The sequence below is a fragment of the Amborella trichopoda genome, chromosome 13 (genome assembly GCF_054954075.1).
Source record: "Amborella trichopoda isolate Santa Cruz 75 chromosome 13, AtrichopodaSantaCruz75HAP2 v2.0, whole genome shotgun sequence".
NCBI lineage: Eukaryota > Viridiplantae > Streptophyta > Magnoliopsida > Amborellales > Amborellaceae > Amborella > Amborella trichopoda.
Window position 1 is genome coordinate 43890829 of NC_142348.1, and position 27787 is coordinate 43918615.

General features: G+C 34.5%; 1 protein-coding gene across 1 annotated transcript; it reads right to left on the minus strand.

Annotated features, from left to right (window-relative positions):
• Nucleotides 1-6416: 6416 nt before the first annotated feature.
• Nucleotides 6417-25238, minus strand: TIP1 (Ankyrin repeat family protein with DHHC zinc finger domain-containing protein). The gene is made up of 13 exons (XM_011628098.3): nt 24451-25238; nt 23914-24054; nt 19727-19839; nt 16714-16793; nt 16405-16568; nt 16085-16223; nt 15658-15757; nt 9937-9997; nt 8125-8205; nt 7919-8017; nt 7710-7788; nt 7463-7611; nt 6417-7103 (listed from the first exon to the last, which is right to left on the minus strand). The coding sequence occupies exons 1-13, from the start codon at nt 24688-24690 to the stop codon at nt 6639-6641; spliced, it is 1911 nt and encodes a 636-aa protein (XP_011626400.1). The 5' UTR covers nt 24691-25238; the 3' UTR covers nt 6417-6638.
• Nucleotides 25239-27787: the final 2549 nt, after the last annotated feature.

The window sequence follows — 27787 nt, forward strand, 5'->3', positions numbered from 1 at the left end:
TTTCTTCTGGGTGCTGAAAAAATGCAACATAGATAAGTTTTAATGCTCAAATTTCTATTTTTATTTTGTTAGTATCATTTGGTTGTAGTGGTGATAAATGTGTAGAATTTTAGATATGAAGTCCATCTCAAAAATGGATTTTGGAAGGGTAGAAAATGATTTAATTTTATTTGATTATCGTACCAAAGCATAAAAAGGTTGATGATTTTCTCCTTGTAAGAATATGATTATGAACACCTCACCTAGAGAAATTTACCTCTATATCCCATCTAAATAATGCCATTACGAATATCGTCCCTTTAGTTTTGTATATTGTGTGTATATTTTTTTCTATTTTAATTATAGTTTAATCCTGAAGGTTGAAAATTTGAAGTCCCTCAATTGTCTTCAATATTCACATATGAAATCATGGTTTGTTTTACCTCTCTTTTAAGTCATTTTTCGGGGACGAGGGGGGGGGGGCTTAGGCACGGGTGTATCGTAGAAGGGTTGTATGGTTATAGTTATATGGCACCTGCTTAAAAGTGTTCATCAACCATGACAAGGTTGTACGGTTATAGTTATATGGCAACTGCTTAAAAGTGTTCATCAACCATGTCAGCCGGATAATAGAATGGTTACGATCAGGTGGCAGTAGTCGTATCATGCAGATTATATGATCCGCGTAGTTCTCCACTCTCCTCAAAATTACAGATACACCAGTCACCTTTAATCAAAGAATTTTCTATGCATCTTCAAGAGTAGGCATCATCTCTCCGACATCTATATTGAAGTGCCTGGTGTTCATCTCTATGCACTACCTCTCGATAATAGTAGACAATGTGCCACGGTCGGGGTGAGTCATCGGTATTATGGTCAAAGGATACAATCCTGATCTCCGGACCAAATCGATCTGACCATTGTTTGTTAAAGGCCATAAAGAAGCTGCATTGGGTTTCTAATCAACCATGACGGGATTTTCTCGATCCTGAAATGGAATTTGTGATATCAGAAACTAAAATAAATAAATTGATTAACCAACATGATGGATAAATAGTATAATTTTAAACAGTTGTACATACATCTCCTTCCCATATCTTCTGTGATATATATTCTTTCTGTCTATTAAGCAAAATAGGAATCTCAGGAACCTCCAGGGTAGGGTGCATCTTCTGTCATGATTCATGTTCAAAAAGCCATGGGGGGGCTTAGGCATGGGTGTATCGTAAAATGGTTATATGGTTATAATTATATGGCAGCTGCTTAAAAGTGTTCATCAACCATAACAAGGTTGTACGGTTATAGTTATATGGCAGCTGCTTAAAAGTGTTCATTAACCATGACAGTCGGATAATAGAATGGTTATGATCAGGTTGCAGTAGTCCTATCATGCAGATTATATAATCCGCGTAGTTCTCCACTCTCCTCAAAGTTACAGCTACACCAGTCACCTTTAATCGAAGAATTTTCTATGCATCTTCAAGAGTAGGCATCATCTCTCCGACATCTATATTGAAGTGCCTGGTGTTCGTCTCTACGTACCACTTCTCGATAATAGTAGACAATGTGCCACGGTCGTGGTGAGTCATCGGTATTATGGTCAAAGGATATAATCCTAATCTCCGGACCAAATCGATCTGACCATTGTTTGTTAAAGGCCATAAAGAAGCTTCATTGGGTTTCTCATCAACCCTGAGGGGATTTTTCTGATCCTGAAATAGAATTTGTGATTTCAAAAATTAAAATAAATAAATTGATTAACCAACATGATGGACAAATAGTATAATTTTAAACAGTTGTACATACATCTCCTTCCCATATCTTATGTGATATATGTTATTTCTGTCTATTAAGCAATATAGGAATCTTAATACCTCCAGGGTAGGGTGCATCTTCTGCCATGATCCACGTTCAAACAGCCATCATAAACAACGTATCAGACACCTGACTAAGGACATTCAAAGTAAAAAAACAATATAAAAAGAACTATTAGTCTATCAAACACCTGACCAATGATAGACAACAATTTTGCATGCTTGCACACCTTATCAAATTTTAGCCAAAATATTGTTTAACATTTAAATTTTCATTGGGTCCAATTTAGACGAACTATATTGATATGCAACATCTTTAATCAACATGATTTGAAAATGTAGAACTTATTGAAGTTGTTACTATATCATGATCCGCATTCAAATTGGGACTCATATTTAAATTGTCATATCACTCATTTTATTCAATTTATGAATTGGATGAGTTAATTATTCTACTGAATATCATTGGTCCAAAAGTTGGAATATTCTACTTATTAACATATAAAAAAGATTTTATGTGTGAATCAAGTAGGTTTAATCATACTTTTTGCGAATAGCTGATTGGACTCATTTGGTATAATTGAGTCAAGTAGGTTTAATCACAGTCATTACTACACAAAATGCACAAAAGAGCTTAAGCCCTAGGTGTGAGTACATATCCTGAATTTGGTTGTCTCAAACGATGAAGATATAAATCTCCAACCATTGCATACATGAAAAATGAACTTGAGAAAATTAGAATAAAATATAAAAAAAAACACAATGCTGAGCAAGTTCAAAGAAAATAAGATTAGAATATAGAAACAATACAATCGATCATCATACGGTAGGCTCGAAATGTGGAATAAAAAAATAAAGATACAACCTCATTTATAAATTTGGGGAAAGATTTCTTACCTCAAAGATCTGATAAAGTGACGGAAATGAGCGAGAGAGATCCATGAGAGATTGAGCGAAATAAATCTTGACGTTGAGAACCGTAAAGGTTAAGAACCCTTCCATGGTAGAATCAAAACTGTAAAGGCAAAAATGACTTCGGGTTAGGGTATATAGGGTGCGATAGTATCACGGCATTTCGAGTGCCGTAATAAACATTCAACTTCTTACAGTAAAAAAAAATGCCATAAAAATAACGTTAAGTTTTACGGTACTTAAAGTACTGTAATATTACTTCAATTATTACGGTATTTGAATTATCGTATAAAATGAAATATGTATTATGGTAAATCGACTACCGTGAAAGTTATTTTGGTAAAAAAAAAAAAAACCAAAAATGAGAAAAAAGGGTGTAAACGAGGGTTATAAAAATTGGGGTTTTATTTCCAATTAAGCTAAAATTAAGGTATAGTTGTGATTATTTCTCTTTTCTTATACCATAGATCTTATTGTTTTATTTATGTGTTATTGCATTTTTTATTTTTAGTTCTTTTGGTACTTTTAATATTTGGTTTAATTTCTTAATTCGATGATCTTTAGATGCACCGGGAGCCTCTCTCTCTCTCTTTCTCTGTGTATATCTCAATTGGTCCAATATATTCTCAAGTTATTCAATGCGATTAATATCTCCAGGTGATGTAACATGGGAATGATGAGTGACTTTTATTGATTTTCTAAAATTTTAGAAAAAAAAATTTAATTTCAATCTCTCTCTGTATATCTCAATTGGTCCAATATATTCTCAAGTTATTCAATGTGATTAATATCTCTAGGTGATGTAGCATGGGAATGATGAGTGACTTTTATTGATTTTCTGAAATTTTAGAAAAAAATTAATTTCATATATTGAAAAAAGGATGACGAAAACAAAATAAAGTCTCACCTCAAATCCTCAACAGGAAAGCACATTCGGCAAAAGAAAGCTCCATGATGGCTCTAAAATCAATTTTCAACACCAAAAATAAAATTTGAAACTACAATAAGGGTATAGATTTGTGGATCCGTGAATACTTATTTTTATGGAAAAATAAACGGTCTAGATTATTTGTTACAATATACACTATTTTTAGAGCTTAAAATCCTATTTTGTTTTCACAAACATAATGTCCAAGTCGAGATGATCCATGTAAAGGTTTTCTAATACTTGAATTGTAATTTTGGATGAGTTATAAGGTGAAGCTTTACTTAATTTGGGTACACCCCTATCAAACCATTTTCTTTAAAAAAAAAAAAATTGTCCAACAAATTTTACTATCTATTAGACTGGTTTTGACTAGACTTGCCCCTTCGCTAGTTCGAGCACCGGTCCAGTTCTAGTAACACTAGTTAATATATGCATTGCAGTTTGGCCATGCTGAAGGTTTACCCAAATGAGAACCTACTTAAATAATTTAAATTCCTGCCTGAAATTTAAATTTAAGAGATTTTAACCATCTCGCCTTCTACATGATATATTAAAATTTTAGTTTTCAGATATTTTTCGTCAATTTTCATGTGAGAAATTTTAGAGATTTCTATCATGATGATGTTACAAAAGTAAGCATGATTATAAATAATTAAAACTTCACCCCAAAGAAAAGATGTAGCCACATTAAATTAACAAACTTGAAGAACATTCCTAGAACTCTAAATTTCTACAAATTCCAGTCGGCTTGAAAATTTCCCTCTTTCTTAGAAAGTTACAGCAGAGTTCAAAGAATTTGCTATTTTTTAGGAGATTCTAGAGTTACATTTTCTCAATGTTATTTCGTAGTAAAACAACATTGTTAGTCCCAATTTTTACTCCATAAATTTGGTGCGACTCATTGCAGTCCGACTTGCTTTTCAGCAAGCAAATTGTCATGCAAACAAAAAAAATGTCTGCATTTATCAATGAGACAAAATGATGGGCCTCATTTAGAAATGTACCAGACCAACCCCAACTAGTTGAAAAAAGGATTCGAATAGCCGACCCCAAATAGTTAAAAAAAAGTTTTGATGATGATAATGAATGAGACAAAATGATGATTGTTTACTAGAACTGGAGCATGACTATTCCAAAGAACATCAGTGCCTCTTACTGCCATGGATGAGCATGCCAAAAAAAATCCCGTACTTAGTAACCCTCTGTCCAAATGAATTTATTACGATTGCTAATATATATGGGATCAAGCTACATGATTCAGCAATTATAACATTTGAATCTAAGAATATAATCTCGATTTTATCACAATAAGGTTCTTTCTACTTCTACCAAGAAAAATATCACACTGCTAGACCAAATCAACTCCAACTACATAACAATGTTTACAATTTGGATATCACGGAACCTCAACCTTGGACTAAATGCATTTTAAAACTATGGAAAGAGAATTAATCAACAGCTAAGGAACAGGGAGAAAATTTGTCAAAACTTCAAATGTCTCTAATTTTCTCATTAAAATTTCTAGGCTCTAAACAATCAAATTAGAGCCTACCTTCAAATAGTGTTGAGAAATGCAGTTTAAATATTGGAAATCTTTGTTATAGCCTTAAAATATGTGTTCATCTTTATTTCAAAGTTTAAAACTTCAAATATAGTGTAGATCGACATATATATGAAAACTTGAAAATCTTTAAAATTGACGGTCAAAAAATGCATTACAAAATACCCTATTTTCAAAATTTGAAATCTTTTTTTTTTTCCATATCTATACATTTTGATGTCGAGATCATCAATTTGGGGATATTTGGGCATCAAAACAACCTCTTCTAGTAAAAGTTTTGAGCGAGGCTCTAATTTAATTGTTTAGAGCCTCGGCTCTATATAAACTTTTCCCTTTTGATAACTATCACTTGTGTTATGAGCCAAATCACTGTAGTGACCTTAATCCTTCAATATTCCAAATCCTAAATATAGGCATTTCAGCATTCTTCAATAAAATACTTAGAAGTCTACTTGAATGAAATGATCTTTCCAAAATAATCTGCAATTAGTTGATTTGACAACCTTAATATTCTTTTAGGTGGTTAACTACTTATATCATGGAAAATTGTTTCATGTGGTAAGGATCGCATTTCTACATTTACGGTCCCTTAAGTATAAAGCATTCATTTTTGAGATGGATGCAAATAGACAGTTCATCTAAAAACAATTGAAACTAACTGTCCAAATATTTTTTTAATAGAATTTTTTTTTAATTTTTAAAACTTATTTATTTATTCATGATCTCCATGTTAGAGATTATATTTCCTTAAAAATTAGGTTTAAAAATCCATCCCAAAAATAGAATTTTAAGAGGTGACTCATTTCAACATGGACTCATAGAAACCGTGTCCTCATATGATATCTCCCCTACCATAGATATTGTGGCCCTCAAATCAACGAATAAAGTATTTTGAAATCAAACCCCATGCCACTAACCTTAAACAATTTCCTTTTTTAACAGGAAAATATTAAAAAAAAGAACATATTTGGACTACCACATGACAAATTTAAAGACCATAGAGCCAAGACAAGAATAATGTACATAAACTTGGGTCCAGTGCACTAAAATGCTTATCTAGAAGGCTGGAGATGCTAATTGCTCCACTTCAGTGGCCCAAAAAAATATGAGAACATTCTCTTACTGACAAAAAAAACAAAAGAGTACCGTTTCAATTACAAACCTAAAATTCTCATTTTCACAAAAAGACGAACAGTAAATCCGAGTACTCCACACAGACATGGAGGCAAAACAATAATTCTTTTTTCTATATCATTAACTTAGCACCGAGTAACACTCAAACATGGAGGCAAAGCAGTAATTCTTTTCTCCGTACCATTAAATGCATTCTCAGAGCATCACAAATGCAAAAACTAATGGAATGATGGAAGAATAAGCGACTATACCAATCAATCCAAAACAAACTAACAATGTTACAAGACCTTACAATCATATATCCCCTGTATCACAAGGGTACAAATGTATGGCCATTACGCTGACCTGAATTACCCCGGCCAAGCCCTAACCCCAACCCTAGAGGGACAGCCTCGACCTTTCCATGGTTATGGCTGCACTGTGATGTGTGTGCATGGCCACGACCGGGTGCATGTTCATGCCCATTCACATAGCCATGTGATCTTTCCCTTCTTAACTCCAAATCCTCAGAAACATGGCCTCCTCTCTGATCATGAGACTCATTTTCAATATTTCTTGAAATGCCAAGACTACCCATTTGAATTCCCCCAACCTCTGAAGAAGAAGCCAGCCTTTCAATGTATTCTCTGTCTTCATTGAACCCATTTATGAGGAAATCTGAGCAGTTCTGGTGCACACCATGGTCATAGGGGTTCCTGAACCGACCGCCTGGCCCTCTCAGGTAGCTATACCTCATGGCATTGGCCATCTCATTGGTGGTGATGTTGTGAGCAATCTAGAAAGAGAAAATGAAGAAAGTCAGAAATGATTGGCTGCAAAACAAATGCATGTGTTTAATGAATTGGCACATGCTTATAAAAGTAACAACCTTCATCCAAGAGTTTGACAATGAAAACAACGTTTAGCAGGAAGGAGCTAGATGACAGAGGCTTAAAACAAATTCTATGACTAGAACATGGAAAAAAGAGATGGGATGAAGACCTCAAGCAAGAGATGATGCTTAATTACCATCAAGGCTAAAGAACATGCAATAACAAAACAAAGCCTTCTCAGCTAATATTTGTATGCTATCTTCTTCTTTTCATCTTCCTTAAATCTCGGTGCATTAAAACATGCATGCTTTTACAAATTTACCTGGGAACCTTGCGCGAAAGTTAAGCCCGCAACACCAAAGAAAAGGAGGATATCCATTATCAAAAATGATAATGCCCCAGAATGATGAGTGGCAGCATAGTTCATCCATGCTCCGAAAGAATGAGGAGCAGCAGTATCCGTCAAGATCCCTATGAATAGTGTATCCACTCAGGACATATTACATGAAAGAATATGAATTCTACGAGAAGTAAAATAAAGAGGATAAGTACTGCTGGTAAACACATACTTATTAAAGTCACAGCACCAGTTATCACCATTGCAGAAGTTTCAAGGATCAGGAACATAAAGAAATCCCATTTGTTTTTCTGTTTACAGAACAATGCAGTAAATCACACAAATAACAGATGCCATGAGAGAAGTGAAAATGATATCCATTTCAGAAAAGCAAGATAAATATAGCAAACATGAAAAAGGAAACTCATCATATTTGTGTACCTTGCCTATACAATTTGAAACCCAAGGGCAATGATGATCAAATTGTTCGACACAGCGATTGCATGTAGAGCAGTGTTTTGAGCGTAGAGGCCTGACTATCTGCGATGGAAACAGGTTGAGTCTAAAACTTGGTAATGTATATTGGAAATCCAAATTAAGGAGAATGAGCTACAAGTCGAAAAAAGAAACAAAAGAAAATAGAGCACCTTGCAGGTTGAACAAAGTTGTGACCAATTTCCAGCAAGTAAAGCAGGATTACTCAGCTCAGTTTTCAACAAGGGTTGTTCCTGCAAAAAAAAATAATAATAATAATTTGTATGTGTTGGAAAGATAGCATTAAAAAGATTAGTCTACCATACTTATGAATATCCAATGCTCTGCTACATCTAGAACTTCATGTTGGTTATTCTGGGGAAACTTATGACAGCATATATGAGTTCGTTTTGGGAAGTTAGCGTGCTTAGACAATCTAAATCCATGCTCTATGTCCTCAACCTTTAGATTATATGGGAAAGAGTTGACAACCAAAATTGTCCTCAGACCCTTCCATAGTTATATTTTAAGGAGCCCACAAGCAATAGAAGTACCCCGTTATTTATTATATTTTAAAACAAATCAGGTACTAGAACCTCATGCAGATTTAGTCATATTAATAGACAAGTTCATGGGAACCTTTCTTTCAAGAAAGTTTATCTAACAACTTAAATCATCAAAAAGAAACCACATGAGAGCTACCATATATAATATTTGAGTCAATTTTGAGCTCTTCTATCCTTGATTAAATACTTCTCTCCCAAGGATCTGAAGCATTAAGGTAAACTATCGTATCTTTCATGACACAATGTCTTATAAATCTTCCAATCATATTAGTGCTGTTTTAAGTCGTAGGTTTGTAAAATGTACACACATTAGAAATTACAACTGACATAAATGGTATGATTAGGGGAGTAGTACGCGATGCTTACAAAAGCATTCAATATTCTTGCTACCTTTCGATTTTGTATTTTCTGTAATATCTTTACAGAATCTTTCCTATACAAAACTTATACATGCATGTATACCACTTTTACATTTACAATGTGCCTGAAAGTCCATGTGTTGGAGAGTCACTAAGCCAGATTGGTCAATATTTCAAATTCAATCATATGCCTAAATTATAGCAGTTTTGAAGTCATTAAAGGGCATTGATCCAGGGCCAGTTCGGATGCAGCAAGTAAGTTGCCACACCAAACCATTGTCTTAGGGATGGAAGAAAACAAGTTATTAAAGTTCTATTCATCTCAAATATGTTGGATTTATTGTACAAGTTTGGGTGATATATTGTAGAAAAACATGCCAACACAGATCCAAAGGAGTCGGCCCCCATTTATATAGCTGCGCTATCCACAACTTCTGTGGCAACCAAACAGGCCCTTAGATAGCAAAGGAAATACATGTCCACAGCTCGTTCCTTAGCATTAATAACACACAAACACACAGCTGATTTAAGATATCTAGAAACTCAAGCATGGGAAACATCTTTGTCCTCATACACTCGGATGGTAGAAGCTTTCTAAGCTATATGACAATACACAATCGAAGAGGATTCAATAAACACCACTAAATCAACAGATTCAGAGGAAGTTGAAACCAATATACTTTGGGAGCAATTTCTACAGTCCCACTTCACAAATAGTATAAAAACCAGATAAACTATTCTTTTCAAGCAATTTCTTGTGCGTCAATTGATAAAAAGAAACATTAACAGCACAAAGGCTGTTTTAGATTGAGCTTCTGGAGAAAGAAATTTAGCATAAGCACTTACTCCATTTACTACATTTAATATAGAAATTTAATGTATCTTCTTTCATTATGGTCATTTCAAAATTCCAACATCATGGCATCCAATAAGTTTACAACAGAGACCAAAGACCAAAAATCCATGAATCAATGCAAGTGTATAAAGCCAAAAAATTCCAACATAAACCAATAAAAAGGAAAAAAAGGAAAACTGCAAGTTCTTATATCATAGAACTTACATCAACATCTTTAGGGTTTTGAGAATCATGAGCATTTGAAGTGATGTAACCAGGATCCTTCCTACAAACAAATAAAACATAAGGCACGAGTAAAAAAGAAAAGCAGAACTCTAAGCTGCAAAAACTTAAAAACCAAACAACATTATCAATCATATAACATCTTCACTGTTTCTAAAGAAAAGGATATAACCAAATTTGAATAATGGGGAGATGTTGCAAAAGGCCCGCTTAGAGAACCTAGGAACCAGGCGTAGTACAAAAACCTAGAGCACATCCAGGAGTCAAAATAGGAATGCCAACATCTGGTTAATCTATCAAAACAATATTAATTGACTACTTTGCCCTCTTCTGCTGTCATGTCAAATTAGACAATCTGGGCCACAACTATGATTTTAAGAAATCATACCTTATACCATGAGATCAAATTTAAAAAGTCAAAATTGATGGGTATGAGCAACTTGCTAATCAGAGTCTTAATGTCCGTCTCTCATTCACCCCATTTACTGCCATATTTCTTAGAAGCTGGATCCTAGCCTCCAGAGTGTTGCTACTACTTTCCAGTATCGAATGTCAGCTCCATGCCAGGAGTAGGACCATATACAAATCGGGATTGATCTTTTTAAAACCATGGCCAGACAAAACTGCAACTCAGTGTTCCCATGCAGTACATATATACTTTGTGTGTATATGGAATTATCAGAGGGTAGAAAAAAACATTTCTCCCTTCCTTCCGTCCTCCCTCCCTCTCAAGTTAGAGGGATAAGAGATAAAGAATGAAGATGCACACCAACACATGCACAACTATAGATTTGGGTAAAATCCATGTTACATTCAAAAGTGAATTTTAGAAACTCCCTAAATGCAATGTTTCAAACATTGTAGGAAAGGTACTTGGGACCTCCCAGAGCTGAATGACTTGGGCAAGTCGACTCGAATTCGCCCTAGTCATGATGTAGCCATGGTAAAGGCCAAAACATGCCCAAGAAAAAGAGGAAAATATCCAAAATTTGCACAAAAAAAAAAACTAAGTTTAAAAATCAGAAAATATAGAAAAAATGATGAACAACATGATAAGTATGTAAAACATACAAAATCATGACAAATTGATTTTATTTGCATAAATTATCAGATAATTTGATGAAAAACTGAAAAAAGTTTCCGCACAAGAAAATTGAAAAAACAAATGCAAATATATATTTATATTTAAAAAATGAAATTCAACTAAATTTTTTAGGTCAATCCCCTAAAATTTGAGCTCGGTATGAATTGATGCCTCCAGGCGTTGTAAAAGTTTTCCTCAAAAAATCAAAAACCCAAACGAGTTTTGGGATTCACATTTAGATCTAGAAGACCCGAGCTCTTGAAAAGAAATGGATGAATTGCAAATTCAAATTTTCAATATCGAAAATCCTAATTTTTTTCGTGTTTTTTTTTCCAAAACATAAGCCTATGGTTAAATGAAGAACACAAAAAATAGATTTACGGATCAAATTTCATCAAAGATTGACCAAAAATTGCACATAAATCATTATTTTTTCAAAATTGGGCAAACCCTTGGCTAAAACTTTCAATCTGAAAAAGAGACAAACCTTGTGGTTTTTCTCAAATCTAACGTTTCTTATAGATAGATCAGGCGACTATATTTCGGCACAAAATTCACAACCTAGGCCTTTAATCTAAGAAAATGAAGGAAAAGAATAGGGGGAGGGGAAGCAAAAATCCATTCCCTATTAAATTGAGAAGTATACAGGTACTTGGGCGAGAATTGTAGTGATCCTCTTGAATGGTACAAAGCTCGGGCAAGTCATTCCCGAGTGTCACAGTTCTCGTTCGGGTCTATACAGTACTCACCTGAGTATTGTATATTATAAAAGGTACTCTTAGGTACCTTGTGCCGCTCGGCCTTGCCAGGCTGCCAAGTCCGAGTCGACTCGGGCAAGTTTCAAAACACTGCTTAAATGCAATATGGTGTATTTGGCTATAGCATATATGTGCAGATCACGTGTACAGGCACAAGCATGCAGGCACACAAGAAAACATACGCACACACATGGATACACATGAGCACCTAAATGTCTTGTGATAGAAACTACAAGCAAAATATGAATTATGAATCTGTATGGTCTTCAAAATTGCCCAAGGAAAACAATAGATTAAATCCTTAAAGATATTACTTCATTTCTTATTATAATAAAATTATTAAACCAGGGATAGGGGCTGGGGTCGTGGTGGTAGCACCCCACACCCTAGTCACCACGTTGTCGTTTTCATTCCCACCATAATGAGAACAAGTAAAGCCTCACCTCAAAACTCACCAAAATTTACAGTTTAGCATCAAAAAAAAAAAAAATTAAGCATTCCTTTGGAATTACTTGTAGAATATTTTGGTCATATAATATTAGATACAGTTAGCCTCAAAAAAAAAATATTGATTTGGTTCATATAGGAAACAAGATAAACACATTAATCATTTTGACCCGAGCATTTTGAAATACAAATTGATTCTTTATCATATAATATTTGATGCGGTTAGCCTCAAAAAGATAATAAAGATTGATTTGGTTCATTTAGGAAACAAGATAAAGACATTAATCATTTTGACCTGAGCATTTTGGAATACAACACAAATAGGTTCATAAAGAATACATAACCACTTTTTAACACTAAAAGATCAGCTCTATGAAATTCTAATGATCATAGGAGACACAATATAAAGAAACTTCTCCTAAGAAAATATATGTTTCTAATAGTGTTGCCATTAAGAATTTACTGCATTTTCTTATTGTAGTGACATTTTACTTCTACTTCATGTTCAAGTAAGAATTTCAGTAAGTGAATCACGACAAAGCCAACTAAGAATACTAAACCCGGAGAAAGGAGGAGGGTTATGTTAGGTTAGAAGCAACATAAAAATTTTGCCACATCTATTTCGTAAATCCTGAATTAATGTGCAGAATGACGGAATAGGATTCATGTAACCGAACCCAAAATAATTGTGAAAAGGATCAAATGATGATGATGATGTTTAGAGAATGAGAATCATAGATTGGTCAAAGGAACCAAATAACATTCTTATTTTAATTATACACATCCTGAATGGTTTTCTTAACAAATAGAACTTAAGACAAATACTCTTCCTTCATTGTCTAGCTTTCTTCTTCAAATAAAGGCAACACAAATGTGTTATCGCTGATTCCAGTTCAAGCCATGTGCATATAACTGTTGGGGTTCATGGCCTTTAAAGACCATGAGAGTGAGTAACAAATCATTTACTATGGATCCTACACTTCAATGAGATTGCATGTTGGGTGACTGACCAAAGGTTAGGCGGTCTATGAACCTGGTATGTCTAAAACCCTTACCCCTCGGCATATAATATACCGAAAAGGGTTTATAGAGGGTCATCCCTTATTAAGGTCGAAGAGATGCCCAAGAATGGTTTGTACGCCACGAGAGCTATGTAGTTTCCTGTATGTGGATATACGCCTGCAAAAGCGAGGGATAAATCCTTCACAAACTTCCACATAAGATGTATACATGACAGCCGCATTATCGAGAAGCAACCCTGAAAAGGAATACATGTGCATAGAGAGAGTCCCCTTTGCACTTCAGTGATATGTGCATGTGACTTGCTTTTAAGGGGGAGGAACTGCAATCCATATTCCAGTATTTATTGGCCAACTTTGACGAGTCAATCATGAGCCCCTTTATGAAATTGTAGGTTATGGAAATCAATGAATCGTTGAGTGAGTTTGAGAAGATAATTGAGAATCACGGTCATTGGGTTGAGTGGAGTGCCCTAACAGTCTTGACCCATTGGTACCACATCACTCCTAGATATTTCATTTTCAGTGTTGTAAATATTTTCATGAAATTTAAAAAAAAATTCAGAATATTTAAAATTAATTTCAATTGTAATTCATTGTTGAAATTCTGATAATGTGGAGGGCCACACGTGGGGTCCTTGATCTAGCCCCACATGTGTGCCACACCACATGGGCGTGGAACCCATTGGGCCCACATGTCACCCAGTGGGGTGGCACGCCCCATCCTCTCTTGTTTTAGTTTTATTTTTAATACAAATTAAAAGTGTAATCTTTCTTGAAAAATATTATGTTCATATTTGTGGGAGTTTAGTTATTGATAATATCTTTGACCAAAATATTTTATTTTTGACTTTCAACAATTTAAAAGAGAAAAAAGAAGTTCTAGAAGGTTCTTTTAGATTGGTCTTATCCTAGTTTCACTAGAAGTGGCCATGGGTCAAAGATTTAGGAAATAAGGTTCCTAATATTCCTCCCAAAATCATAATTGCTGATTTATATGATGTATGGCTCATATTTATTTTTCTCACTTCAAAAATTTCTTAAATTCCTATTGGTCATAGTGAGTCACAATTGAATGGGCATTCGTAAGGGCCCTTGAGGTTATATAAGTAGGGGACCTCTCCTCATTCTACACAGTTTTACCTTAGTCTCTCTCTCTGTCTTCTCTCTCCTTCACACCCTACTCGCTTTCGCTCATCTTTCTAGCTCATTTCTCTCTCCTCTCTCTAGGTGGCATGCCCCCCTCCCATAAGGCTTAAAGGGGGTGGCACGCACCATCCTAATTAGGGTTTTAAACGGGAGTGACACCCAGCCCTTGAAATAATGAGGTGCCATGTATTGCCTAAGAAAGCTTTCCAAGTCCAAAAATTCAGCAAGGCTAATAGGATCAGAGTATCACTATCAGTCAGGAGATCCGGTATATGGTATATATATATATATATATATATATATATATATGGAAAAAGATTTCCTAACCTACTAGCTATGATGAATAGTATAAACTACTGGCTTCCAACTATCAAATCTTCATTGGGTGGTTCAAAATTCATATCACTATCTGAATTTTAATTTTTTTTAAGTAATCAGATCGTAATAAATTTTTGGACGTATGTACTAAAAAATAGGGCGCACAATAAAAAATATATAAAAAAAATATTTCTTAAAATATAAAATGATCGAAATATCCCTGAAAAATGAAGGGGTAATTTGGTCATTTTAAATTATTGTACGTAATTGTTTTATACTTTTATATGGTGGGCAATAGTGTTAGGTATACACACAAAATTTCATCTTAATCTGATTTATGAAAAAAATATTAAAATTAAAATAGTGATATAAATTGTGAATCACACGATGAAAGATCTGACGGCAGGGAGCTAGTAGCTTATACTATACATTATAGCTAGTAGCTTAGGAAATCTGTTTCCTATATATATATATATATATATATATATATATATATATATATATATATATATTGGATTATTATTTTATTTATTTTTGGTTAGGAGATCGGGTATATGGGGTGTTCTAAGTCCAATGGGGTTGACCCTAGGCAAGCTCGAGTAAGTCTTCTATGCTGTTTGTTATATTTTTCAAATCATTATCCATTTATTTATTTGAATTTCTAAGAAAATTATTTATACTAAAATTTTTAGTAGAAGTTTGCTTTTCATTCTTGGATTGTATCTATCCAATTGGGAAGTAAAAGAAAAGATCCTATGTTATTTTTTGTTTACAGCAGTGCATTGTGCCATTTGTAAGTGGAATTAAGTATTAATAAAAAAAAAAGAGAATTTTTTATTTTTATTCCCTAAAATACAACATAGCCACTTCTTTCAGTAACTGTAGTTATGCTTTGAGCAATTAAACTCATTAGGTTTAGAACATATACCTGCTACACCTATAAAACGTTATCAGGCCAGCAGTTGCAAGGAAAACACCCAACCATGCGAACAGCCCAAATGCAGCTGTTAACTTAGGAAAGTTTGAAGCTGCAGCGAAAATAGCCACTGTTAAGTGTGCCACCAAAGAGAAAAAGAGATGACGTAAATCTTATACAAAATATAGTATAATCCATTAAACTAAGAAAAAGCCAGTCCATTGGGTTTTTACCATTCATTGAAATGATGGATGATGGTGGATAGAGAATGGAACCCACAAAACATGACATGACCCTGGCTACTACTCTTTCGCCGTCAACATCCAAGATTTTAATGGCAAGTGATGGCCCAATGAACTACGGTTTTTTTTTCCCGGAGTTTATTGGATTGCTGGCCTGAAAATCTTGCCACCAAAATGCACACAAGTCATGGCAATACCTGAAATGACTGAATGAACATAGGTTGCAAGAAGGATTATGATCGAACACCAAAGCATAGGAGCAAGCCCCAGTTTTGAAACTTTTCCGAGATGACCGTTCCCGTCACAACGATTGTCGAACACTCTTTTGGCATTTGCCTGCACATACAACACAGACCGGTCATTGAACAAGAACCATCTAAGAAACCCCACATTCTTCCTCAACTGCATGTCTCAGATTCAATTATTTCACACTAAAAGGGGAAAGGTCAGAATACAAGCTAAATATCAAGCAGGAAGGTTCCCCTAAGCAAGAACGAATTAGATATAGAATACCTACAAGGAAAAAAGCAACTTGCCGATGGCCTTTATCAGATGCTAGTTGTGCAGGGGTAAAGCCAGTATTATCTGTCGCAAGCAAGTCCTCTTTCCTACCTGCTTGTACCAGCACTGTGCATGCCTCTAGGTTCCCCCTTATTGCAGCCCAATGAAGAGGAGTACATCCTTGTAAATAAAAAAAATGCAAGTTTCAGGAAGCCATTGTTTATAAAGAAGAAACGCCAAACCAATATTTTGAAATTTAGACTCGGTATTATATGTAAAGAAGTTTGATCAAAGTAAAAGAGAGATTGGAGAGGTTCAGATATACCTTCTTTATCTTGCCGGCCCCGAAAAGCATCCAAGAATAAAAGCAGACGGATACAATCAGCAAAGCCTTTATATGCAGCCCTACAAGTGTAACATAAATGTATTAATTACATATGAACAATAAACAATAAGAGCTTTATTATTATTATCAAAATATCCAGGACCATTTTTATGGGATTGTGAGGAATGAACTTCTAGACTAAAGTGTAACATAATAATATGCAATATACCTTCTTTGTCATTGAATTGGAGTATATAAGATAGACACAGAAAGGCAACCCAATCCAATCAAAAAAAGAAAACTATCCAGGAAACCTCAACTCATGAAAGTAAAAGGTTTGACATGCAGATAGTTATGGTAACTTTATAAACCAAATAAGTCTTTCCCCACTCTCTAACATAGATCATCCCGCAAGCCCCCACAGCCCTGCTAATGGAAACCAAAGTTCTTAGTACACATCCATACAACCTATATATATATATATATATATATATATATAAGCACAGTTGAAAGCATATGCGCACACAAATGTGCATGAAAACATACTCACAAACACATGCACATATGCACCTGCACCCACAGGCACACACATAAAATCATAAGGCTTGGTCAAGGAAGGGATTTTTAAAGCATTAGAATGCAATCTGACTAAGGTTTTGTGGCAGTCAACACGGAGGTTTTTGCCAGCATATTCGCAATGACGGCAATCTGCTCTACCTCAAGGTCTTCTATTTTCTAATGCACTTCTTATAACTTTAAGCCACATCCATCCCGCAGGCAAAGGAAAATAACATCATAGTTAATTGGCATATACCATACACGCTAAACATTTTGACTTTTTCTTCTCCCAACTAAGAACATTTGTTAAAAATGAGCATATTGGCATATAACATGCCTTTAATATGTTTAGGCCTAAAACTTTTATTCCAATCTCACAACATTCAACAAAGCCACTTTTTGGATGAATATATGCCGTTTCATATTATCAAACAATCCCTTTCACAGTTAACAGATTAAAAAATAAAATAAAATAAATAAATAAAAAAACAAAAAAACAAAAAAACAAAAAAAAACCTTCGTTTTAGCAATACTCTGAAGATTCTGTAGAAGTATATTCTGGTACATTGCCTCATGGTCTTACAAACTTGTAGGTTATTCCTTGACTATAAATAGTTAAAGTGACATTGCAGTTAATACTGTATGGTTTTAAGTATTCTCAGCTTTGGGCATATAGAGAAAGGAAACAGACAGATTCATGCACTCTCTTTATGTAAGACATCTTTCCCACTTTTGGGCATTTTTCTATCATTACCAGAGACAAAGACACAAAAAAACACAGTTCTCTCTGGGTGCCTTCACAGCTCTCTTCAAAATTATGGTTTTTACAATGTTGAAAGGGGAACATCAATGGACATCATTTGTCAAGAGAATAAGTAGAAATGGAAGATATACGTGAATTGCAGACTTTTGAAGAAGTAATTCTGCATTCCAAATAATATGTACTCTCTTTTGGAACAATAGAGTTTCAACTTGTCATTTAACCAATATGTTTAACCCCTGTGGAAAGTTTTGGTAAAATTTTACGCTGGTTGCCTTCTTAACACAACCCACCTCCTTTACATTGGCTTGGGACGGGTTAAGGGAAAGTTTAGGTTCTCGCCCTTCTTAGACCAAAATAAACTAACATCTAAAGAATATTAATTAAAGTTGTGAAGGATACTAAGAAAACGATTGAAAGCTCACAAAATGCTATTAAAACTTTCCATATCCTTTTCATTAGTATGAGGTAAGGGTGAGAATAAATGCCAAATTGTAAGACTCCTCATAGAGTTTTTCCTTTGAAACATTTTCCCAACTATTTGGAGTTCGCTAGACAAATCATGATCCGTCATTCTGTTTTATCAAGCGTCATACCCTCAATGAGGTCATAAGTTCCCATATCTTTTCTCACTACTTCCAACCATGTCCCTTTAAGCGTACCCCTTCATCTTTTTGAACTTTCTACTTGAACTAACTCACACCTCCTAATAGGTGCTGATGATGATGACAGTGTAACCCTAGTGGTGAACCACCCAAAATCTTGAACTCTTAAGATTTGTTTTGCGTTTTCTTTTCCTACACCATTAGTGTGTTTTGCTTTCATTACTTTGCATCGTCTCCATCTGTAAACACAACTTTGTTTCTTTAGGTTAATGGATTTGAAATGATGTATTGGATTCCATATATTATAACTGAATTGCCATCTCACCATGCAACAAATGGTACCAGAGTATAACACCCCCTTGGCACTCTTAGCACATCTTCCGCACATTATATAGGCTGCTCCCCAGAGACCACAAACCGCAACACGTATCTGACTCCATGTGTCGCCCCATTCCTTCAACTAGTCTCATAATCCACGCCCACAAGGGAAGCACTCTAGAGGTCTTGAATTGGCTGTTAGAAACCACTTGATTCCCTTTCTCAAACCAAACTTTCATAGACTTATTAATGATATTCTCTTAGTCATGTTCTCAAGAACTTCCATAGTCTCTCAACACAGAGAACCTCTCTCCATGCTTCCTTGCTTTCCATCCTTTAAGGCAGCTTGAAATCCAGGAATTCAGCCACAGCAGCATTGCCTCCCATCTCATTATCTTTGTGGCCGATCCAGAATTTTGCATTTGTGGTAAAGTAAGCAGATATGAATACCAGAATAAGTACCTTTGCTTTTCTCAGCAAGACAAAAAACCTTTTCAAATTAATTCAAAACCCATTATAATGCATAATGTAGATTAGCCACATATATGAATACAAATGTAACAGAATATTCTTACAGGTGAAGGAAAATATGTTATAACGAGTATAAAATTGTTATTTGTACATCCACTCCATACCAGTCAGGATCAAAATTTCAGAATTTATTGTCATGTACAGATTGTGGGAATCCCCAAAAAGGGATGTAAATAACATTCACGGAAGAATTTCTCATCTTAAACACAACAAAAATTCGCTAGAGAAACGATTTGCGTACCAGTGTAATGGGCTTCTCCCATCATTATCAGGAATATCAGCATCAGCATTCCATTTCATAACGATATGATAGAGAAAAGCTGTCTGGCCATATTGAGCTGCAACATGGGTTGCCTGCAACATAGCATAAATATCTCAATAGTTTAGTAAGAGTACACTGTGCAGCTCAGAGCTGTTTCTTAAAATAGAACCACTATTTATTAAATGATAAAGTGGGGATCTAAAAGTGAAATTCAAAAGCTAATACGCTCCATTGTTCAAAACAATGGCCGCCCAGCGCCTAAGCAGGCTCCTAGGCGCCCAAAGGACTGTAAGGCACACACCTAGGCCTGGGCGCCCCTCCCTGGCCACCCACCCAGGTGGCCCAGGTGGGAGCCTAAGGAGGAGCCAAGCACCCGGTCCTTAGCGGTGCCCAAGACCTGGGCATGTTTTTGTGGAATAAAAATGCCCCCTACCACATTTTAGGTCATTTTGACATACAAATTTGTCTTAAAAGAGAGTATTCGGAGTATTCCAAACCCCTAATGTGAAAAGGGAAAAGAAAAAAATCTAAACCCTACAAACAATCTATTGCTTTTGAAATTTATTGGACATTTGGTTTTATACTTTTCTTTTGTATTTCATCTTTGGCTTTTATTTGGGTATCATGATCATGTGTCAATATGGAGAATGAATTGGAAAGTTGGAGACTAATACACACCATGGACTTATTTATGTTTTTTCACTAAAATTTTCAATGATTGGAGCTTTTGAATGGGTTTAAACGTTCATATGTATATCTTTGCATGGAAAAGTTACTTAGAATATATAACACTCAAAAAAAAAGAAATTTAACTTCGAATATATATATATATATATATATATATATATATATGCAAAAAAAATAGAAAATTAACACAAATATCTGCACATATGTGCGTTTCAATGGAAAATATATACATATTTCTAAAATTTTCAGCTTAGGGCCTCTGAGGTTCTGGGCGCCCAAGCGTTGGGTGCCAGGCCAGCCGACTAGCATTTTTTAAAATATTGATATATGCCCAAATAAATTATGAAGAGAACGCGTCAACAACCTATGCTCAAACAGAAAATAATGGTTGGTGTAAATCCATTAAAATTTATGCTTTATGTTTATGTTGTCTCAAGAAGACAGATATATGAAGTTTTATAATTGAATCCACTAGAGAGTAACATGAGGATTCAAGTGACATGGAAGGCAATTGATCTCAGAGCTTTTAGAATGTAACACAGAATCCCGTTCTAAATGGATCCCAGAATGTAGACAAAGTTCTCCTTTGGCATCATAAATATCCAAGGAGAGGACATTAATAGCACATGAAATTTGACCTAGACCAAAACTTACTTCAATCCAGGTGTCTTGCTGAAAATCTACAGAAACACAACTAGAGAAGTGAAATATGAAAATAACCAGTGTTCAAAAAAAGGGGTCGCCCAATGCCTAGGCGATCCAGAAGGCATGGGAGCATCGCCCATGCCTAAGCAGCCAAACTGAGCAACAGTCCCTGGGCGGCTGCCAGGGCCTGCGCCCTTCAAAATTTTTTTAATGTTTTTAATTTTTTTAAATATAAACGGTTCGAAGGAGGGGTTTTAAGGTTCATTTCAAACATAAACCCACAAGAACCCATTTTAGAGATAAAGAAACCTCAAGAAAGCTAAATTTTGTGACTTTCAATGGATCGAAGTGCTTCTCAATGTTACGGAAATAGATCCAAACATCACCCAGGTAGATTTGATTTAGTTTTGAAGTTTTCTAATCCTATTAGAGGTTGTTTTTTATTATTTTAGCACCAGAAAACATCTCAGAGGTGGGAGTTTGGAGTTCGAGCAATCAAAGTAAGTGCAAAAAATTATTGTTTAGATTGCTTGTTTTATTTTAAGATATCTTCTTCAACATCTAGTCGAATTGGAGATCCGGGTTGGAAATATGGATATAACCCGAATCCAAATGATAAAAATTGCATTAGATGCAATTTTTGTTAAAAAGATATGAAAGGGGGAATAAACCGGTTTAAGAAGCATCTTGCCGGTATTAAGGGGGATGTTGCTCTTTCTAAACTTGTTCTTGAAACTATCAGATAGGAGATTAAGCAATATATGAGTTTTGTAAAACAAAAACAGGAACAAAATCATTGTCATTTGAATAGATCTATTTCTCCTACTTCTAGAAGAAGTGATCCGGGTTGGAAGTATGGTATAACCCAAAACCAAACGATAAAAATTGTATAAGGTGTAATTTTTGTGAAAAAGATACCAATGGGGTATTAACTGATTCAAGAAACACCTTGCTAGTATTAAAGGGAATGTTGCTTCTTGTAAAAAGGTTCTTAAAGCTATTCGAGATGAAATTAGACGACTTCTTAATTTAAAAGAACCAGAAAATGATGAAAATGAGCCTTATTTTACGGAAATATCTTCTCCAGATTATTCTATAAGTGGTGATCCGGGTTGGAAGTATGATTATAACCTGAATCCAAATGACAAAAATCGTATTAAATGTAATTATTGTCGAAAGGATACTAATTGGGGCATTTACCGGTTTAAAAAACACCTTGCCGATATTAAGGGGGATGTTGCCCCGTGAAAAATGTTCCTGAGGCTACCAGGGAGGAAATTATACAATATTTGAGTTCAGGGAAGCACAAAAAGATAGAAAATGGTAGAGCAGCCAAAACTCCTAGGGCCTCATCTACACATACTAGTAAGAGGGAGGTAGAAGAAGAGGAGGAAGGGGCAGATTCAGAAAAAACAGTGGAGGATAAACGTTATATTGAAGAGGGAGATCACTCTGGCGATGATGGCCCCGATTCTGATGCATATGATGAAGCTGATCCTATTCCTTCTGATGATGACGACTGAAGACTCTTGGTGTTAAGTGTTGACTGTTGTGTTAAGTGTTGACTATTGTGTCCTAGACTGTATATTTTCAGAATTTCTTTATACTTTTTTTTTCTTATTTTTAGTTTCTACTTTCTAGTTTCTAGTTCTACTATCTAACTTTTATGTGTAAAATCTACAGTGTATCAAACTATCAATGTATGCTTGTATGGTTTTACTGTTTAGCATTGTATGAAAATATGGATTATGGTCTTATGGAGTATCAAAATTCTCTTCTCGACTTCTATCTCTTTTTTTTTTTAACTGGGATTATGGTCTTATGGATTATCAAAATTCTTATGGATTAATCATTATTAGTCATCAGTCACTCATGCGTTTTTTTTTTTTTTTATCAACTGGGCCGCCCAGGTTCTGGTGGCCACAATTACTCTATACCCACAATTGTCTTCTATGTATAGATAATAATACTTAGTAAAGAGTAGATCAAATATTCAACTGTTAAGAGCAGCATCTATGATAACATTAAGCCCATTGCGTCGCATTGTTCCTCGATAAGAGCATATGGTACGAGAAGGTTTCTCAAATATAAACAAAGAAGAGGCAGATCTCCACTATCCTTCAACTATTTCAGAAATTGACAACTACATCTAAGCTGTGACCAAGATTGCCTCAACAATTAATTATCAAGAAGAGAAAAGGTTCCCTCACTTAGATAACCCTTAATTAGAGGTGAAGAACAGTGGAGATAAGCCTTCCTGTACTTTTTTTATGGGAGGGCTTCTCGTATAATACACACTCAAAATTCTAAGACAGAAGAATCCCTCACTATTACAGGGTAGAGTCAGAGAATTTTCACCACTAATCCATGGATCAACGGTATGTTTGGTAAGGAGAATCACACCTGCCAAACTACATAAGATAGAGGTGAAGTAAATCCATGGTCTATCTATTTTTCTACAGAAGGTTTATAACCAAATTCTATCAAAACTATGCCATCTATTTGTCTACAGAAGTTTATACCAAATTCTATCAAAACTATATCATGGACACTAAGGGGCTGTTATAAATAGGAAAACAAAACCAACTTTCGTCTATGCCACTACAAAACAATTTAATTTTTCAATCAATATCCAGGTCATATGTAAATTGAAGTCAGAAGAACCATAAACTGATAGAAGGTATATCTGATCAATAAATCCATGTACAGAAGACATACACTATCACCATCTTTATCTTCAAATACCATACAAGGTGATTTTACTTATCGAATTGAAAGTTCATACAAACTCACAGTAACAGCAATAAAGCTGATGGTGATGATGATGGTCTTACCTGATATCCATTGACATCAATAGCATGCAAACGCGCACCCTCTTGAAGCAAAAGCTCGGCGACCTGAACAGCCCCACGCACCGCACTCCAATGCAGTGCTGTTTGTGCAATATGATCAGCCGCATTCACATCTCCACCATGCTAATTAAGGACCACAAATTCTTCATGAACTTCAAAAACGAAACACAAAACCAAACAAACTAAGGAGAAAAAGACCACCAAAAGATAGGCAGCCATCTCCTCCATGCTAATAACTCCAGTTCTTCAAAACTTACTTAGAATAACACAAGAAACCCAAAAAGATACCGACAAAGAGAGATGTCCACATCTTCCCCACGTTCTTAAAATAACTGCTACTCTTCATTTTGTTTTTCATTTTAGTGGTAAGTTCATTTCTCAAAATTTTCTAAGAGAAAATTGAAACCCAAAACAACCCCAAGTATCCAATTTTTTAGAGAGGAAACAAAACCCAAAACATAAAAATAAGATTGGCACAAAAATAAGACAACCCAAATGAAAAAAAAAATATGTGCATACCCCAATTATGTACTGGGCAGCAGCCGTCCTATTGTTTAAAGCCGCCCATTGAAGAGCGTAATAGCCAAGGGCATCAGGCTCTGTAACTGAACACCCTTCAAACTCAACCAATCTCTTCAATTTCTCCAAATCACCATACGCAGCAGCCGTATAAACATCATTTCTTAAGCTTTCTTCTCCTCCAACCTCTGCAACTGTATCTGAAACTCCCTCTGTAACAATCTCAATCTCTGAAGCCATCTCTGAACATAAGCCTTTATCGATTAAACAAAACTTTTCACCCCACGAAACCCATTGGAGTTCTCCAAAAATGGTTGAATTCAAATAAGTAAATTCAAAATTTGTTAGGTGGATCGAGGTCGGAAAGGCGAGTAGACCTCGGGTTGACTAGGCCTTCTCTGGCCTAATGCATACGAATTATATTATGGCCATTGAGAACAAGAAGAAATTGCAGCAACTCGGACATGGAGGAAAAAGCAAAGAACATGGGAATTTATTTTTTTCGTATGGGATCAGGAAGAAGACTTCTTTCTAGGCACATTAGATGGGTTGATTAGTACCAAGCAGAAAGCAACAAATGAGTGTGAAGGAGAAATGGATAATTAGGGTCACAGGGAGCCCTAATCAACTAGGGAAATGTTTAAATATCCCTTTCTTTTTTGATTAATGATTAGCAGTTTTGTGCACACTTTGGGAGCATATACTGTATATTTACTATCTTGGTCAAAAGAGCTGTTTAGGGGGATCTTTTCAAAATTAAATTTTGGGATCTACATTAGATTTAGGTTGAGATTTGTATAACGTGCTCCACTTATATTATAGGAAAATTATTTCCAAAAAGCGTAAAGCATCCTCGTGAAAGATGGATGGAAGTAAGTATTCTATCCAAAAACAATAGAAATTAACGAATAGATGCAAGTAATTGTTCTATCTAAAAACAATGGAAATTAACGGTCTAAATGTTATCTTACTATAATTATTATTTTTAGCTTTTAAAATTTATTTATTTATTCATATTCATAATTTCTATGTTAAAGATTACATGTTGTTAAAAATGAAGTCCTAAAATCCACCTCAAAAATAGATTTATTATGAGGCCGGCATTTCTACATATTGGCCACATAAAAACCGGTTCCTATATTATATAAGTAAGCCACACTTCTAAATTTTGCCGGAAGATGTAGTTCCGGTGTTGGAAACTTTATGATGGCTTGAAAATCTAAGTTCAACTCTAATGAAATTTAAATTTTCAAAAATGATGAAGATCGAGCGTATCTATTAACACTTAAAAATCTTGAAAAAATATAGTCTAGATAACTTGTTTCAATATGCACTACTTTTAATAGTTGAAATTCTTTTCTTTCTTTATATCTGTACATCTCGAGGTCACGATGATTAATTAGAAAGTTTTCAACTTTAAAACACTCATTCTTAGTAAATTTTTTATGTGCATCTAGCTTCTAGTCTATAAGGCTGCATCTTTATATAAACTTTCTCCTTATATTTATGATTTTCAACCAAATAAAAAATAATTTTGAGTTTGTAAACAATTAGGGGTCGTTTGGATACCTAGTCGTTTGGATACCTAGAAATATATTGTCTGTGAACGTAATACAGTACAGTGTAATACATTACATTCAAATAGATTGTTACTAGTATTTAGATGCAATCTGCTAAATACATTGCTCGTATTTGACACAGTTTAATATGAAATTGTTTACATTGCACCTTAAATTTCCTTGATTGCTCTTATTTGACACGATTTAATATGGAATTCTCTACATTGCACCTTAAATTTCCTCTTACATTGAGATTTAATATGGAATTGTTTACAAAGAGACCATTTATCCTATGTATGCACAATCATTCTTGTCCTTTAAATTTCAAAATAGATTGAATAAATACAAATTTTCAAAAAAAAAATTCAATTCATGGCTCACCTCAAGCCATCCAATGTGATGTCTAATATATGAGAATGATTGTGACCTACATTCATAAAAGATAAATGGTCTCTTTATAGAAATTCCTATTTAATATTGAAATGCATATGTATATCTTTAATCTCTACGATGAATTTGTTAAAACTTCTTTTTTCCACTTTGGAAAAGCTATTATAGCCTCACTAACAAATATGCCGTACCACATAAAATATGGAAAATGTGAGAGTTTTTTATCCAAATATTCCATATATAAATTAAATAAGATAAATACTAACAGGTTGCCCACATGTCATGCCTCAAAGAATAATAACTTACTAGTGTGATTTAATATTGGTTATAAACATTAAGTGAACTATTTTAGTCATAATTTTTACATATTGTTAATTTGTAGTTTAAATAGTAAATGGTGATGCATTTAAAAAAAATATATTATGAAATGGTAAAGTATTTTAAAAATTAGATTTAGATATTGGAAGAGTAATTTATCACTTTTTTATTTTAATCTAAATCCTAATCCCAAAAAGTCATTTTTTAATTATTATAATTTATCACTTTTTTCTCTATCTAAACCCCAATAAAAAAAATCATTTTTTTTTCAAAAAATTTAGTAATCATTATAATTTACCTGGCTCGATTGTAGAGAGAGAGCGAAGGGAGGCCCAAAGAGGGACAGAGAAGAGAGGCTGATTAAAGATGACTAAGCGCAAACATAGAACATTTGGTTTTCATGAACGCAGTGCCTGATGAGAGAGAAAGGTTGAGAAAGCAAAAAAGAGGAGAGAGAAAGGTTGAGGAAGTAAGAAAAATGAGAGAGAGAAAAGTTGATGAAGCAAGGAAGATGAGAGAGAAAGGTCGAGGAAGCAAGGAAGATGAGAGAGAGTGGATTCGAGCAAAATGATAAGAGGAGATAAATTGATACCATGATAAAATGATAAGAGGAGAGAAATTGATACCATGATTTAGAAATGGCCTTAAATCTGGAGAGAGAGAAAGGTTGAGGACACAAAGAAGAGGAGAGAGAATAGATTCGAGCAAAATGATAAGAGGAGATAAATTGATACCATGATAAAATGATAGGAGGAGATAAATTGATACCATGATCTAAAAATGGCCTTAAATCTGGAAAAAATGAGCTTGACAAAGAGGGTGGTAGAATATAGGCAGGAGAGAGGGAAAATGATTTTTTAGAGTCCCTTAATAGATTACCCGCGCATAAAAGATTCACAGCCCTCCGGCGTGTAATAGATTTCACAATATTTGGAGAACTATTTTAATTTCTTTATTAATAAATGTATTAGTAAATGTCATATTTTCTAATAATCTATTTCCTTGTAATATATTTTTAGGTACCCAAACCACACCTTAGATGCAAAATTTGAACAATTTTTATTTGAAAA